Source organism: Myodes glareolus, chromosome 8 (genome assembly GCF_982192425.1).
Source record: "Myodes glareolus chromosome 8, mMyoGla1.1, whole genome shotgun sequence".
Lineage (NCBI taxonomy): Eukaryota > Metazoa > Chordata > Mammalia > Rodentia > Cricetidae > Myodes > Myodes glareolus.
In genome coordinates this window covers 9135803-9153640 of record NC_142033.1, presented here as the reverse complement: position 1 = coordinate 9153640, position 17838 = coordinate 9135803, and the positions used below count along the sequence as shown (strand labels likewise).

The following is a 17838-nucleotide window of genomic DNA, read 5'->3' as shown; positions in this document are numbered from 1 at the left end:
TGAAATAATTTACCTAAAAGCTCATTTCCAGCCATTTTTCTTACTCTATTCCACTCCCCCACCCTCTACCCCCAAATTGCTTCAATGCTGCAGGAGAACCCATTCAGCTCTGTGTGACATTTTGTCCCCCCCAACACACACAGGCCCTTCAGACGAGTGGTTCCGTGCCATTGACTGTCCAAGTATCTTTTCAGAACAAATACTCTAAATGCAGAAGTACTCTGCACCTGATAAACGCCAGCCACAAACCCCTTATCTATAATGGTGCATTGGCCACAAGATTGCTAGGGCAATGATGGCACCAAGCTTGTGGGAGGAACCAACCACTAACCGATCTGACCCACTCCACATGGAACCCACATCGAGACTGCTTGGGTGACTAGGTTCCTAGGGGACCTAGGGCAAAACCAAATATTACTGATCTAAACAAAGAAAAGAGTGTAGAGATAAAATGACTCCTTGTGATATCCTGATACACTCATTGATCAGCGCCTTCTTCAGACGTCATCAGAGAAGCTTCCTCCGACGTGGGAACACATAGAGACCCGTAGCCAGAAAGCATACAGAGAGGGAGCGACCTTGGAACACTCAGTCCCAAAGGGGATGTCTCCATCAAATCCCTCCCTTCAGGGCTCAGGGAACCCCACAGAAGAGCAAGGGCAAAGAGGGTGAGAGCCAGAGGGGGTGGAGACACCAAGGACAAGGTTTTCTGTCAACACAGCAAAGCTCAGGAGCCTCCCAGAGCCTGAAACGGCACACAGGGCCTGCACAGGTCTGTACCAGGTCCTCTGTGCATATACTATGGCTTCCAGTTGGGTGCTTGTATCTCCTGAGTGTGTGAACAATTGGCTCTCTGACTCTTGGGCCTTCTTTTCAGCTTTTTCTTCTGTTGGTTTGTCTGTCCAACTTTGATGTGATAGTTTTTGGTTTATCTTATAGTTTATTTAGTTATGTATTTTTTAAGATGAATGAATGAATGAATGAATGAATGAATGAAAGCCCAGCCACCAGGGTAAAGGTTAACAACTGAACTGTCACCTGCTGGGAGGGAGGAAATGAGTTTTCTGCCATAGGAGACACAGCAAGCTCTCCGGGGCAGGCCTCATGTCCAGGAGGAACTGACAACATAGTGAACTCTACGGCTGTTCTGTGTCCTTTTATTTGGTTACAGTGTGCTGGGCTTTGTTTGTTTTCTTTTTGGGGGATGGCTTTATTTTGTTTGTCTTGGGGGTTTGTTGTTATACTGGGTTTTGTTTTTTTGAGAAAGAACCTACAGTTGAGTAGGTGGGGAGACAATCTGGAAGGACTTGGATGGGGGGAGAATAGGATCACAAATTTAAAAATTGTTTTAAATAATAAAAAATATTTTTAAGACCACCTAAATACACTGAATGGATCTTGATATGTGAAGATATTTGGGACTTCAGATTTTCTTCTAAGGTAACTACTAGTTTGTGTCCATTTCTTTCTATGTTGACCTCTTCCACGAATTACACTTGTACAAATGAATATCCATATATAGAATATATAAAATAGTGTTAGAATGTAAAAGTTGCCCCTTTTTCTCTCCATTAAAAAAAACCCTCCCACTGGCAGTTGTGGTGCACACTTTTAATCCCCACATTCAGGAGGCAGAGACAGGAGGATATCTGTGAGTTCGAGGCCAGCCTGGTCAACGAGAGCTACTTCCAGGACAGGCTCCAAAGCAACAGAGAAACCCTGTTTCAGGGAAAAAAGCAAAACAAAACAAAAAATCCAAACCCTCTCTATCCTGATAAAAGTAAGTAAATGTACACAAAGTTTGCAATCAACAAGAAAGTAACTCACTTGGAAAGTAACCCCTCGGGTCCAGAAGGCTTTAGGAGGTACTTGTCCACTGGCTTGTTAAACAGCTGGTATGGCAGCTTCACGTGCTTGGTGACATTATGGAGGTTCAAGGCATACAGAGTTAAATCTCCATCCTGATATCTTGGGCTAAAAGCAAACAGGTTAATCTAGTTAATTATTTGCCCGACTTATACAATGGAGAACTTGAACATTGACGCAATCGGAGATCCTGAGTGACCGTTTTCATAACGGTGGTGGGACCTGTTAGCATCCTTTTCTAGGAGGGTGAGGAGGGTGTTAGACCGATCATGTGGTCCTGTTTTGAAAACAAGAGAAGGACTGTTCTTCACAGCCCCACCTCCTGAGCCAAAATACTAAGAGCTTTGCTTCTTTGCCACACTGAGCTCCAGACGGCCATAGCCAGACCACACACTTTTATATATAGAAAGGTTTAATGATAATAAGACCTATAGTGAATTCCAGTTATAAACTGTTTCAACAAGAGCTATTCCTGGTCTTATAAAAAGACTAAGCTAAGCCCGGGCTGCTCTTCTGGAGGATTCATTCCCATAACCCACAAGGCCTTTCACAACTGTTGGAACTCCAGTATCAGGAGATCCGATGCCCTCTGCTGACCTCCGGGGCACCAGGTACAAACAGGGTACACAAACATACACAGGAAAACACCTGTACATATTAAATAAAAATAATTTTTTAAAAAAAGAGGCTGAAACAGGGCTGGGGAGATGCGTAAGCTGCTAACATGCTCTCTCAATCTCCAGAAACCCGGTAAGAAGCTGGGTAAAGTGGCTCGTGCTGGTCCTTCTCGTGACAACGTCATGGGAAGGAGAGACATGTGACTCTCTGCATTGTGCTGGCCAGCTAGCCTAGCAAGCCTGCAAAGCTCCAGGCCAATGAGAGACCCTGTCTCTAACAAAAGGTCGACAGCACCTGAGGAAGGACCCTGAGGTTGTTGACTTCTTCATGCATACACATGTATGTACATGCACACACATGAATACCCAGTATACCCTGCATGTGAACATGTGATAATCACACAAAATGAAGACACTTAAACAAAGGCCAAGTGTGGTGGTGTACCCCCTTACTCAGATCTGAATTCTAGGGCCAGCCTGGTCTACGTAGCAAATTCCAGGCCAGTCAAGACTACCTAGTAAGATCCTATTTCAAACAAAACAAATGAACAAAAACTGAATCTGTGGAGTTTTTCAGAATTTACCTACTTAAGCCATTCCCTACTACATACCATGACCTTCACTATTCAGAGAGTCCCCAGTCACCAGGAATGGAGGACGCTAGGTGGCCTTTTGGGCTAGTATTACCTGGCTGCCATGATAGATTGAAACTCAGATAAGGAAAGCCCTTGGGTTTGAGAAACTTTACCTAGAGTCAGAGTACAGGACTAGGGACATCTGCATGGCTTCTGGCTCTAGAAACTGTGGTCGCAACTCAAAAATATGTTTTTTTTTTTTTTTTTGGTTTGGTTTACTTCTGGGAAGGACATATGCATGTCACATGAGTGGAGGTCAGAGGACAACTCATGTGGTGTCCAGCTCAGTCCCTGCAGGCCCTCGACCTGCTGAGCTGTCTGCTGGCCCGGTTACAGCTTAAAAAGGAATCTCTAAGTTAAAGATGTTAGGTTTATTTACTTGTGTGCATGTGCACACAGGGAGGGCAGAGAACAGTTTCCAGGGCCGGTTCTTTCCTTCCACCACGTGGGTCCCAGGGGTGGAGATGGGGCTGTCAGTCCTGACGGCGGGGCTTTTGCCACTGAGTCGTCTCCCCAGCCCTTTCCCAACAGTTTGAGACTGTTGTTATTGTTGATCCTTTTTCCTACCGTGGTAAATAAGGAGATCAACACAGCCACAGAATTGTATATTCATACTGATTCCGGATCACAGGTACTCATACTCCCTAAGGGGTCCGCTGTTCCTCTAAGTGTGGTGATTTAACTTGGTCGCCACCCCTAATGAAATTCAGGATAATATGTTTTCACTATAGACTCTAACAACTAACATCCTTATGTAAATCTTTGCTTGGTTGCAAATGCCTATACTGAAACAATTGTTTTGTTTCTTTAATCTTTAATTTATTTTTGTTTTTCAAATCGGGGTTTCTCTTTACCTTGGCTGCCTGGAACTTGCCCTGTAGCCCAGGCTGGTCTCCATCTCAAGGATCCGCCTGCCTCTGCCTCCCAAGTGCTGAGATTAAAGGTGTGTGCACCACGACCTGGCTTGATTTTTTTTATTTAAAAATCCTTTATTTATGTTTATGTTATATATATATATATATATATATATATATACATTTATATATACTATGTGTTGAATGCCCTAAAACTAGAGTTACAGACAATTGTGAGTCACTGTGTGGGTGCTGGGAATTGAACCTGGGTCCTCAGCCAGTGCGCATAACTGCTGAGCCATCTCTCCAGCCCCTATTTAAGCAACTGTGTGTGTGTGTTCTGGTGTATGTGTGCTCCTGTGCATGAGCACATATATGCAAAGGAGCTCATGTGTATGGTGGCTAGAGACGACATTAGATGCTTTCCTCAGTTGCTCTGCATCTTTTCTTCCTATTTTTCTTTTCTGAGAGAGGGTCTCTTGTTGGCTTGGAGCTCATGAATTCAGATAGACTGGCCAATCAGCCCACCCTGGGGCCCTTTTGTCTCTGCCCTGTGTCTCTTCCCAGTGTCATGACTACAGGCATACATTACCACATCCAGTTTTTTCTATATGGATGCTGGATATCGAACTCGGGTTCTCATGCTTCCTCTTCCACACAAGCACTTCCCTGGCTGAGCCACATCTACCTAGCCCTGCTTGAAGTCTTTGGAATTTAGATTCTGGTATCACGAAGACAAAAAAGAAAGGATAAGGAGAGGTGAGATCCATTACACTGCTAGAGGGCATCTGGGGTGTTGGACAGGAAGTTTCCCTGCTTACTAATCTAGACTTGCTTGGGGAAGGCTGTGTTTTGTACTTACTGGTGGGTGTTTGTGCAATGGAGATACACTCGAAGTTTGCTTCTGGCTGGGCCCTTCACTTGCACCGTTAGCACCCGCGGACCTACCAGTTTCTTGAACAGAAGAGATAGCCAGTAATCCTGTCATTCCGGGGGAGGGAGGGAAAACAGATCTCTGGTTATTTTCTTATTCCTACTTCAACAAGCCAGTGTTGAGTAAATAGCTACCCTACAAAAGTATGACAATTGTCCCAGAGATAGCACAATGAATGGGATAAGTTCTGATCTGAATAAATCAACTCTCATAATATTTTCAATAACAAAATTGAAATATTGACTAAATATATTTAAATCATTCCCTGAAAAATTATTCTTAGAGTCAGGTGGTGGTGGCACACGCCTTTAATCCCAGTACTTGGGAGGCAGAGGCAGGCTGATCTCTGAGTTTGAGGCCAGCCTGGTCTACAGAGTGAGTTCCAGGACAGGCTCCAAAGCTACACAAAGAAATCCTGTCTTGAAAAACCCAAACAAACAAAACAAAAAGAATTATTCTTAGAAGGGCTGGAGAAATGGCTCAGCAGTTACGTGCACTGGGTGCCCTTCCACAGGACTTGAGTTCGGATTCCTGAACCCACATGGTAGCTCACAACTGCTCGCAACTCCAGTTCCCAGAGAGGCAATCTGAAACCACTAGGTGTGAAGGTGGTGCCCATGCATAAATGCAGCAAAACACCCATGCATATAAAATAAAAATTTAAAAACATAAATGTACCATTAAAATATAATTAGAAAAACCGATCTTCAAATGTTATCTTATATGTTTACATATTTTCCATTTATAAAAGACAGGTTCATGTAACTCAAGCTAGCTTCAAACTCAATTTTAGCTTTAACTTGCTTTGCAAAACACCCATCCAAATGTTTAATAAAATGTATAGCATACTCTTAGTAGACTATATTTTATTTTTATTTATTTTATTATCATTATCAATTTTTTTGCTTTTTTTTTTTTGAGGCGGGGTTTCTCTGTACAACAGCTTTGGATGTCCCGGAACTAACTATGTAGCCCAGGCCGGCCTCAAACTCTCAGAGACCAGCTGGGATTAAAGGCGAGTGCATCACCATCACCTGGCAAGTGGACAATATTTTAAAAGTGATTCCTGATTCTTAATTTTTTCTTTTGAGTCATGTGCACACACACGCACACATGCCCATGCACTTATACATACACATATGCACACATGTGTACACATGCCCATGCACTCACATGCATATGCACACATAGTACATATGCACACGCACACACATAAGCATGCACACCCCCCAGGATGATCTGTAAGGGCCCTCTCAGCTAATTGTGCCACATGTGGCTCTTTTTTTTTTTTTTTTTAATTTTTCGAGACAGGGTTTCTCTGTAGCTTTGGAGCCTGTCCTGGAACTAGCTCTTGTAGACCAGGCTGGCCTCGAACTCATAGAGATCCACATGCCTCTGTCTCCCAAATGCTGGGATTAAAGGCGTGCGCCACCACTGCCCGGCTCACATGTGGCTCTTTACTGTGGGGACTGACTATTCCCGGGAGGTTAGCACAGGGCCTAGAGCAGACTCCCATCTGTTCACAGGCACAGGGAGGTGGGGTCACTTACAGGCAAGGGCTCGAAGTTCTCGTCCACCAAGTGGTAGTTGCCTGCTCCGAAGAACACCTGCCTCATCACCACTTCTATGCCCATCTGGGCCGAGACGCCCAGCTTATCCAGCCACCTGGGACAGAGTGACACACAGTTTCTTTAGACTGGAAAGCAACGTCATTCCACTCTAATTACACACAGATCTGTTCATGTGTGTGGGAGGAATCAACAGGAAACTGCAAGAATAGCATTAATTACAAATAAGTCGTTCAAATGAGATGGTGAACAAGGAAGCACACGCACACCCTCCCATATGACAATATGCTCTATCGAGAGAGACATTAATAATCCAGGCGAGTTGCCTCCAGGGCGAGACAACTTCTACAGAGCAGAACGAAGCTCCCACCCCTGTAGACAATTCCTTTCCTAGTTCCCGTGTCCTTGCCCCTCTGCCCCACAATGCATGCGGACACACACACACACACACATAAGCAAAGGCAGCTGTCAATAGAGGTCAAAATATGAGCCACACAGAACCACAACCAAACGGCTATGATCGTCTCCCTGACACCTTCAAGGAACGTCAGCTCTTCACTCTTTTCTCATCCCTTGCACCCTCATGAACACTGAAGGGTTTGTGTTTTATTCTAACTTGTAACAAGGAAGATGGTGGGAATGAAAGAGTAAGAATGGAAGAGGAAAAAGACCCCAGGAGGCTACAGGACAAAGAGCATGGGGACAGCGAGGCGCTGAATAAGCAAGCAACCCCTGGTCTAAAGCAACCACACTCGTGCAGTGGGCAACGAGGAGGCACAGCCAATCCTGACGTTCACAGGTCACCCTCAAGTGTGACGTAAGTGCTTTAGGGTTAAATGTCTTGAGAGAGCCGAAACTCTGGGTGACATCTTCCCCCATCCTCAACCTTTCTTTCCTCTCCTTGCCTGCCCTGTCTCTTCCCCACAGGGTTTCATCTGAATCCCCGATCCTCCTGCTGTAGTGTCTACGGGCCAGGATTACAGGCAAAGCCTCCACCCCTGGAAAGGGGCAAGCTTTCCTAGAGGGACCTTAAATGACCTCCAAAGGCTGCCGTGTTGGAGCCGGGCCTCAGCTGTGGTGCTTGTTTTAGGTACCACGGCCTAGTCGGAAGAGGCAGACCCTCCAAGGGTATCAGGCCTTCCTGGCTCCTCCTCTTTTCTCGTTGACTTCTCACCCATGAGGTGAGCAGTTCTCTGCACCCTGTGCCTCTGCCACAGACAAAAGGCAAGGGGATCCGGGGGCCAAAGGCTGAAACCTGTGAAACAAGTCACAGTCGGCATTTTCTCCTCTTAAATCGTGTATCTCGGGGGTTTTCATAGCCACAGAAAGCTAACTAACAAGGGTTCTTTGACCTGTTTTTAGAGTATAACTTTCCTCCCTTCGTCCTCCTGGTTACTGTTGTCGTTGTCTGACTGTGGGTGAAACCTTGGGCTCTGAGCATTCTAGGCAAGTGCTTCATCCCTGAGCTATAGCCTTAGGCCTCGTTTACTTTTTGTGTTTTAACACAAGATCTCAGTTGTCCAGTCTGGCCTTGAACGCACTCTGTAGCCCATCCAGTCAGATCTTGAACTTGCATTTCCCCTGCCCCAGCTTCCCAGAATTACAAATGTGTGCTGTCATGCCCACCCAAACTTCCTGAAACCATCCACGTGGGCAACAGTTGATAGCGACACAATTAAAGATGTCCAACAAGGTTTAGCAAACCATTTCAGACAAAAGCAGATGAGCGTTTTTGCCTGCTTCTATGTCAGTACACTGGGAGCATGCCTGGAGTCTGTGGAGGCTGTAAGAGGGCGTTGGATCTCCTGGGACTGGAGTTAGAGATGGTTGTGAGTGTGGGTGCTGGGACTCGCACCCCAGTTCCGTGGAGTGTAACCAATGTTTTTTTTTTTTTTTTGAAAACGGCTCATTTATTATTAGCAAGCAATGGGAAAAAGGGGAAAAACAAAAGGAAAGTTTTCACAAAGCAGCCTACTAATTATATTAGTTAGGTTTTGTGAAATACTGAACATCACAGACACACAACAAAAATATGCTATCATCTGTAACGTGCATTTTTAAAGAAGGAGATTACAAGATTGAGGATGTGGCTCAGTTGGTCCAGTGCTAGCCTAGCATGCACAAGGTTCTAGGTAGATGCCTAGTATGACATAAACCAGATGTGGTGACTCACACTAGTAATCTCCGCACTCGGGTGTAGGGGTCAGATTATACAGGCCAGGTGGTAGCAAAGGGGTGGGAGGCTGATAAGGAAGATTGAGATTTTCCTTGAGTGTCAGAATCATGAGAGGAAATTATAAGAAGTGTAGATTATCATATGAATAAAAGCCAAAAGGTAAGGATATTTTAATGCTGATGTCCACAGTTAATTTTGTGGTTACAAGTAATGAAATCCCCTAACACTATTTTTAATCTGTTTTCTTTTTGTATAGTTGGGATAATTTGAGATGTTTTGGGATTTTGTAAAAGAATATTCAAGTATATTTTCAATCAGTATGTGAATGGGAAAAATACTTGTATATTATAATTACTCAGGTGTTGTTTGTTTTTTGAGACAGGCTCTCACCATGTAGTTCTGACTAGCCCTGGAGCTCACTAAGGAGTCCAGACTGGCATGAATCCTAGAGATGCCTTCTTCTGAGTACTGGGGTTAAAGGCATACACTACCACACTGGGCATAGTTTCTCTCTCTCTTTGAGACAAGGTCTTATGTATCCCAGACTGGCCTCAGAATTGGTGTAACCAATTTTTTTAACCACTGAACCATCCCTCGAACCTGGAAAAATCCCTTTTTTGTAAGACCTAGCACAAAATTTTAGGGCTCTGTCCCAGAAGTTGTGTTTGACGCGGATTTCGGTTGACCTTAGAGGATGGGAAAGAGCCGGAATCCTAGCCCAAAGCCGGGCAGCATTCACTCACAGAAAGCCAGCAGCAAAGGTGTCGGACAGCGCGGGCGCTCCGCCGCCGTAGGCAGAGCTCGTTTCTCCCAACCAGACCTTTTTGCCGGGTCGCATTTCCTTAGTCACCTAGGGAACAAGGAGAGTTCCACAGTCACTGCGAACAAGCCAACCCCCTCGGTGCTGAATGTGCACAGCACACAAGCTGTGCTTCTCCAGACTGTTAGTTACAGGTGCATTTAGAACTGCTCAGGTCTTCGCCAGTATCTTTTATGAGCCTAGTAGGCTATAGAAGGAATATAAATAAATATGGTCTGTAGCAGTTCATTCTACTGAAAGGCCATTAAAAGCATTTTAATTTGTAATTACCGCAACTAAAAATGATCCACCACTAAAGAGGAAACCAGGGAATAAGATGCAGTGCTTACCCTTTGAAATTAAAATAAAAATATATGTCCACAGGCATCATTAGATTACAACCCAGAGACTGGTATGGGTGAAAAATTTAGTGAGACTATTACCTTTAGAATTTTTTGCACAGATAAAATAAACGTGTCCAGCACATCAGAGCTCAGAAAATCTTCTTTGGTGGCAATGCGTCCATTCAAGTAGTAGCTAAATTATTTAGGAAAAAAAAATGTGCAGTTTACTTTCTGCTGTTAAGCCACCAGGTCCGACCCTTGTTCTTCTTCCTACCCTTTCTCACTGCTGTTGTTTTTACAAAGGCAGAAGTCCTCCCAGAGAGGAGCTAACGTGGGGAGGGACCATTCTATCCAAGTAACTAGAAGGCAGCCGTCCCGCCTTGAGCAGAGACTGACAAAACTACAGGTGCCCAGTGTTACTTATTCTGTGGCCAGCATGGTTTTACCTGCTTTTGTGGCTCATGGCTTAGTTGGCCATGTGTCTTGATGTTTGTAGTAACCGCGACAGTATTTAAAACATTACTCCTTTGTTCTGTTAACATTTAAAACCCTGTGCAATGATGTTCAAGATGCAGCCCATTTATTACTTGAGCTTTTGAAAGTCAATCAGCAGCCAGGCAAAAATAACTTCTTGAAAACTGGCAGTAAGTGTGACTAGAATGGGCACTGCTGCTGCCTGGCAGTAAGTGTGACTAGAATGGGCACTGCTGCTGCCCGCCTTCAACTCCAGCACTCGGGAGGCGGAGACTCGTGGGTCTCTGAGATTGCAAGGCCAGTCTGGTCTAGAAGGAGAGGTCCAGGACAGTCAGGGATACATAGACTTTTGGCTCAAAAAAAGCAAAACAAAACCAAACAAACATCAAAAAGACAGGGTTTCTCTGTGTAGCTCTGGCTGTTCTGGAACTCACTGTGTAGATCAGGCTGACTTCCAACTCAGAGATACACCTGTCTCTGCCTCGTGAGTGCCACTCCCAAACCTCTAGAATTTTTGAAGTATTATTTGTTTATTTATTTAGAAAAAGAGTCTCACTCTGTAGCCCAGGCTATCCTGGAACTCATGATGTAGACAAGGCTGGCCACACACTCACAGAGGCCCACTGGCCTTTGTCTCCTGAAGGCCTAGACTAAAGATGTGCATCACCACACCCAACTGATTTTTAGTTTTTCTGTGTAAATGTATGCTTGCATGAGTTTATATGTACCATATGTATGTAGGGCCCTTGGAAGCCAGAAGAAGGTATTAGATCCCCTGGAAATGGAGTTTCAGGCTGTTGTGAATCCAGGTCCTCTGCAAGACCAGCAAATGCTGCTGAGACACCCTCCAGCCCCTTAGCTGCTGTCTGTCACCCCACGATATCCCAGAGTCATGCAGGGTTTAACAGCAGTCAGTAATGGGGACACTGCGCAGTGTGGGTACTTACTGATGCCACGTCATTGAGTCGATCGCTCCCCCGCCAGCCTTCAGGAAACTGGAAAGGAAGAGCCACAGTTGGGTCACTTACCTCAAACAAGCAGACGCCAGTTTCCAGAAGTGTCCCTGGAAATGACTGAGTGTGATGTGAGTCTCAGGCAACACAGACGCCCTAGTCATAGCCTTGGAATTTTCAGCCAATGTTTCCTCTTTCGGTAAACAATGTTAACTGCAAACTGTTTACTAATGTGGGCTACAGGGGATTTTCCACCAGGAAGGACAGTTTATCTCTAAGAAAAGTGGTTCTGCTTTCTTGCCAAGAGGGCACCAAAAGCAAAGAAGCCCCTGTCCCTCCCAGAGCTGAAGTCAAGGTCAAGTCCACTGAAAGCCAAGAAGCTAGCGCTGAAAGGCGTCCACAGCCACAAAAAGAGCTGCACACCACCCACCGTCCACGGCCCACGATCCTGCAGCTGCAGCGGCAGCTCAAATACCTCTACAAGAGCATCCCCAGGAGAAAGGAGCCTGACCCCTTAGGCTAGCATCCAGCTCTCCCTGACCACTTCGTGGGAAAAACTGAAGTCATCGACAAATTCCAGGTCATTGTTTGCCTCAAGACCAACAAGAGTGAAACCAAACCAGCTGAAAGGAATCTCTCGAACACCGTTACCCCGGCCAGGCCTGATAGAAGGCACGATGCTTAACTGCCCCCTCCAAAACGCTTTGAGTGCTGTCGACAAAATTGGGATCATCTAAACTGAGTTCAGAGGGCTAATTTTTAAGGTCACATTTTTTTTTTCACCATTAGAAAAATAAGACGCCAGGCAGTGGTGGCTCACACTTCTAATCCCAGCACTCGGGAGGCAAAGGCAGGCCAATCTCTGTGAGTTCAAGGTCAGCCTGGTGTACGGAGAGAGTTCCAGGACAGGCTCCAAAGCTACAGAAAGAAATCCCGTCTCAAAAAACAAAAACAGAAACAGTAGAAGGCACTGGAGTGTGGTAGCGTACACTTTTAATCCCAGCACTCAGGAGGCAGAGGCAGGTGGATAGGTGGATCTCTGAGTTCTAAGTCAGCCTGATCTACAGAGTTCTGAGACAGCCAGGATTACACACACACACACACACATACACACACACACACACACACACACACATACCAAAAAAAAAAAACCCAAAAACAAAACAAAACAAAAAACAACCCAGGGAGGAGGAGAAAATTGTACACCCCCCCCCCCCCAATTCCTACCTTCTCAGCAGCTTAACCGTCTTCCCTCGAGGCTGGCCAATGTCAGGACCATAGAGCTTTGCATTTTTGAAAGCTGACTTTCGCAGAAGCTTACGCAACTCAACAAAATCTTCTCCCAGTTGCAGCCCATCGATGAACACGTGAGCTTTCTTCCAGAAACTGTTGGGCTCTGGAAGACAGCAATGCTCACGCACACCTAGACATTCTTTATTAAATAGAGCGTACGCAAGCACACAGCCACAAACAGTTTTCAAACTACAAGCCCAGAATCAAAAGTCAAGAAAGGTCTGGAGAGACAGCTCAGCAGTTAAGAGCGCTGATTGTTCTTCCAGAGGACCTGCATTCAATTCCCAACACCCACAGGGTAGCTCATCTGATACCCATACATACATGCAGACAGAACACCAAAGCACACTAAAAAAAAAAAAGAGTCAAGAAAGGTAGAACCTCCCCTGCCACCCCATTAATAAAAAAGAGAGTTTAGAAACAAACATTTTAATTATGGCACAAGGAGGGAGCAAACTCATTGAAATTACTAATAGGTGTTAAACCAATGGGCTGTGGGAAGCAGTTTATAGACATTATTTAGTAGCCTGATTTATTATTTACCTACAAAGAACAAAAGAAAACAAAGGGCTAGAGAGACAGCTCAAGTAGTAAAATACCCGCCACCCGCCTCACAAGCAGGAGGACCGAGAATGATTCCCTAGAATCCATGTAAAAAAGCCAGACATGGTAACCTGCTTGTCAGACCTGGTGGCCCGCTTGTCAGACATGGTGGCCCACTTGTAAACCCAGCACTGGAGAAGCAGAGATGGGATGATCTCTGTGGCTTGCTCTCCAACTGGCCTTGTCTACAAGGTGAGTTCCAGGCCAATGAGAGACCATGTCTTTTTCACACACAAATAGGTAGAAGGCACCCAAGAAAGGACACGTTAGGGTATTCTCTGTCCTTTGCATGTACATGCATATGAACATCTGCACACAAGCATATACACACACACACATATATACTTGAGGAAAAAAATTAAACATGAAAGGAAAAGAGTGGGCAAGAAGAAGAATTTCCCGTGCAGAGCAGGGCCTGTCCTACACAGCTGTGCTCATTAAATGCCTGCATCTTATTTCTGTATGTCATATTTAGCTTTATTGCTTGATGTACACAAAATTCTTACATATTTTGAACAAATCTGACTAATCATTAGCATATTAGTCAGATAGTTTCCTTGAGACTGGAGAGATGGCTCAGCAGTTAAGAGCACTGGCTACTCTTCCACATGACCTGGACCCGCCTGGTCGCTCACAACTGCCTATAATCTATCGTGGCAGCTTCTAGACAGCTTGACCAGACAGTGGAGGCAGGAGTGGGGTTTGGAGTGAATGAGTTATTTTTATTGCAATAACTGAAAGCAACTCATGGAAGAAATAATTTCTTTTGTTGTTATGGTTCCAGAGGTGAGGCACGGCAGTAGGTGGCCAGCACAGGCAGCCAAGAAGTCACATCTTAGTCACACACGAGAGAGAGACTGAATGTGGGGTGCTTCCCTAGCAAGACTGCAATCCCTCCACAAGCAGTTCTTCCAACAGGGGATGAAGTTGCACACACATCACAGCCAGTGGGGGCATTTCTCATTCAAACCACCACACGGAGATTACCTGACAGACTAAGAAACAAAGGAAGAGAAGGAAAGAACCCAACCAACACCCTCAGTTTCGCTGAGTTCCGTTTGCTAAGCACAGTAAGCTCAAAAGACTGCAAAGCCCAGGGGATCGGGGAGCTGGGGAGTCCAGTGGCCCCAACTGTTTTTCTTACCTCAGAAATGACATAAGGGTGAGCTTGCAGAATGGCTCAGCTGGTCAAGCATGTACCACACGACCCTTGTAGAGGTGAAAGGAGAGAACCAACTCCATAGAATTGTCCTCTGAGCTATACAGGTGTGTGCTGTGGCCCATGACCTTCCCTGTCACACACTTAATAACAATATAAAAATGTGAAGAGGCAGTGTTGAGGATAGGGTTTCTCTGCGTAGCCCTGGCTGGCCTTGATCTCACAGAGATCTACCTGCCTCTGCCTCCTCAGTGCTGGGATAAAAGGTGTGAGCCATCACTGCCTGGCTCATGACACATTTTTTAAAAAAAGAAAAAGAAAACTTAATGACCAACATAAAGGCAGGGTGAGGGCACTGGAAGCACGGTGCTGGCTGTGCGCATAACACACGAACTTGTATACACATGTACACACACACACATGCACTTGTGTGCACATGCATGCACGCACATGCACTTGCATACACATGCACACAAACACACATACACACATACACTTGCATACAAACGCACACACTTGCATACACATGCATACACATGCATTTGCATACACACATGCACACATACGCGCACACTTGCATATACGCGCGCGCGCGCACACACACACACACACACACACACACACACTCAACACACGCACAAACTGGAATTATGCATAGGTTCCAGGATTCAGAGGCTCTTTCTGCTGGTGTGGTTCCTTCCATTGCTGAGCACTTGCATGAATGTGTCTAGGGAGAAGTTTGTTTACTAACACGGGAAAGAATATCAGAACAGGACAAATAACAGCGAGGAAATTCCTTCATGAATGAAATGGTCCCGGGTACATACCATTGCCCAGTTCCCAGGAGATGTTGTAGCCCTTGGAAGCGCAGTAGCCCAGGAGCAGCTGAGCGTTGGAGCTGTTCCATCGCAGGTCTGGAGTTCTTAGTAAAGCGTTGAGACCAAAGATCAGGTCTAACCCCGAACACTTAGCAAAACTGTACAGCATGTCCACTGTGCTCCCTGGGAGACAAATGGTGGTGTTTAGCTGTGTTGGCACCGTGATGAAGACGACCCCAGACTTGCTCTTCATGAGTTCTCATTCCTAGTAAATGGCTGCCATCGTGCCTGAGCAAGGACACAAGTGGACGCGCAGATCAAGAAAGAAAAGCCTGTGCTAGGGATCTAGCCCAGCTGGTAGAGCAGCTGACTACCACGGAGGAGACCTGGGTTCTGTTCAGGCCTCAGACTCACCACACAGCATAGGATGACCTTGAACTTCAGTCCTTTGGCCTCCATCTCTTAAGTGTTGGGATTGCAGCTTTTAACTTGTGCTCTGAGAATGTCAGCAATACAATTTTAAGATTTTAAACTTTTTATTTTATGTGTATAAGCAACCACGCACACATGCCTGCATGTATGTCTGTGTACCACCACACACATGCAGAGTCTTCAGAGGCCAGAAAAGGATGTTGATTTCCTGGGACTGGAGTTACAGGTGTTTGTGAGCTGCCATGTGGGTGCTGGGAATTGGACCCAGGTCTTCCGGAAAAGCAGTCAGTGCTGTTAACCACTGAGCCATCTATCTCTCCAGTCTCAACAATACAGTTTAAGTGTGGTCTCTGAATTGGGTATTATAGGTGTTTTTCATATGAATTCTCCAATCGTTATTCAGCAGAAATCCCCTTAGGGACTCTTCTAGTTTGGAAACAAACACCTCTCTATCCGGTAAGTGTCAAAACTTCCTCCTTAAAAGCAGCTTTGCTCTGTTTGGCTGCGATGTCTTTGGCTCGAATGACCTTCATAATCACCATGGCGAAGCCTCACATCCAACGCTGCTGATGAAGGCTGCTGAGGGGCACAACTCCAGTGAGCATTAGGTGTGGCATTTGCGGTGTCACTTCCACGGCCAATCAGCAAGGAGTGACACACTGGGATTTGAGACACTCTGGAGTGCAGCCACTAGCACTCCACTCAGTCTTAGAGCCTCAGCTTGGGATCACAGAGCACACACAAACCTCCACACTCGCTTTCCTATGAGGTCCAAACGGCACCAGTGTTGCCTAACCGCACACTGGGTTTGTGGTGGCTGTTCCCCCACAGTTCTTAGTAATGCACATAGACCAAAGAGCCAATGCAGCCCTAAGCACTTAGCAAAAGTGTAGAGCCGACTCTAGAGCCTGCTGCAAACTGTAGCTTGGTTGCTGCAGTTACACCCATGACTGCCTGCCTGTTGCAAAAGTGTGACGTAGAAAGTTCTCCAGATCAGAAATCTGCCAAGTGAATCAGATAGGCTCACCTCTCTCACTCACAGACAAGAATGGGAGTGCTGTGGAACAGGCAACATATATTGCTCTCATTGTTTAACAAAAAAACTAATTGACCAATGACTAGGCAGGATTTCCAGGACAGAGAGAATTCTGGGGAGAAGAAGGGCGGAGACAGACAGACAGAAAGGAAGCAGGACATGTAAGAGAGGTAAAAGCCATGAGTCTTGGGGCAGCACAAAGATTAATAGAAATGGGTTAATATAAATTGTAAGAGCTGGTTAGTAATAAGCCTGAGCTATCAGGCTTATATATAATTATATTTATAATAGTTATATAATTATTACTTATAATTAATAAGTCACTGAGCGGTTATTTGGGAGCACCTCGCCAAGACACAGAGAGACTCCACCTACATAGGAGCAACATGTCTACCCTCCAGGGTGTAGATCTACAGTCCTCAAACAAGGACCAGACACATTTACAACAAAGACCAAGGCTGAGAGTCATGCTTAGTGGCACGAGCCTGTGATCCCAGTACCTGGAGGTCTAAGGCAGAAGAATCAAGAGTTTGAGGCTAGCCTGGGCTACAAAGTGAAACACTATCTCAAAGACCAACAACAGAACAAACATGAAAACTTTTGAAACCACCCACCCACCCACCTTTTACAGGTGGAAGCACTGCCCTGTCTTTCCCTCGTCATTCCCAAGAGGTCTCGCATGATTGCTGAGCAGAGTTTATTCCACTCATGTCTCTCTCTGCCTCTGCTTCTGTATTCTTCCAAATGGACTGGGAGCTTATGGATGCGATGCATCCCCTGATAACACAGTAAACAGTAATAGCGCCTAGCACAAAGGTAATATACTTCTGAGTTCAAATACAGGCTTAAAAATCAATATAAGGGGGGCAGAGATACAGGCACAGCAGGTAAAGGAACTTGCTACCAAGCTGACGACCTGAGTTTGATTCCCCAGGATCCACAAGGCAGAAGGAGAGAACCAACCTCTGTAAGCTGTCCCCTGACTGCCACAATGAGAATTCTCTCTCTCTCTCTCTCTCTCAAAGTAGAGAGATCTTTGGGATGATCATAAGGCAGAAGACACATTAAAGAAACAAAACGGGATCTTTCCCTTTAGTTTACAATATAAGTGGACATAAAGGCATTCAGCATGGGGCTGCATGTTGAGGGGGATGGGAAGAAAGGAAAGGAAGTGGAATGCTGGCTCTTTAAATCGAATCAGTATAAAAGAGTGACTGTCCCCTGTAGTTTGTCCTGAACTGGATCTGCAACTTTTGCCTAAACAGGTTTACAATTCA

At 45.4% G+C, this 17838-nt stretch overlaps 1 protein-coding gene across 1 annotated transcript in view; it reads right to left on the bottom strand.

Moving 5' to 3' along the window:
• Hpse (heparanase) overlaps nucleotides 1-17838 on the bottom strand; it is a 38241-nt gene that overhangs the window by 3677 nt on the left and 16726 nt on the right. The window contains exons 4-11 of the mRNA XM_048426914.3: nucleotides 15103-15276; nucleotides 12448-12616; nucleotides 11215-11262; nucleotides 9893-9986; nucleotides 9394-9500; nucleotides 6457-6571; nucleotides 4835-4953; nucleotides 1828-1974 (exon numbers count right to left, since the gene is read on the bottom strand). Coding sequence (XP_048282871.3) covers nucleotides 1828-1974; nucleotides 4835-4953; nucleotides 6457-6571; nucleotides 9394-9500; nucleotides 9893-9986; nucleotides 11215-11262; nucleotides 12448-12616; nucleotides 15103-15276 — 973 coding nt within the window. The remainder of the gene's footprint in view (nucleotides 1-1827; nucleotides 1975-4834; nucleotides 4954-6456; nucleotides 6572-9393; nucleotides 9501-9892; nucleotides 9987-11214; nucleotides 11263-12447; nucleotides 12617-15102; nucleotides 15277-17838) is intronic.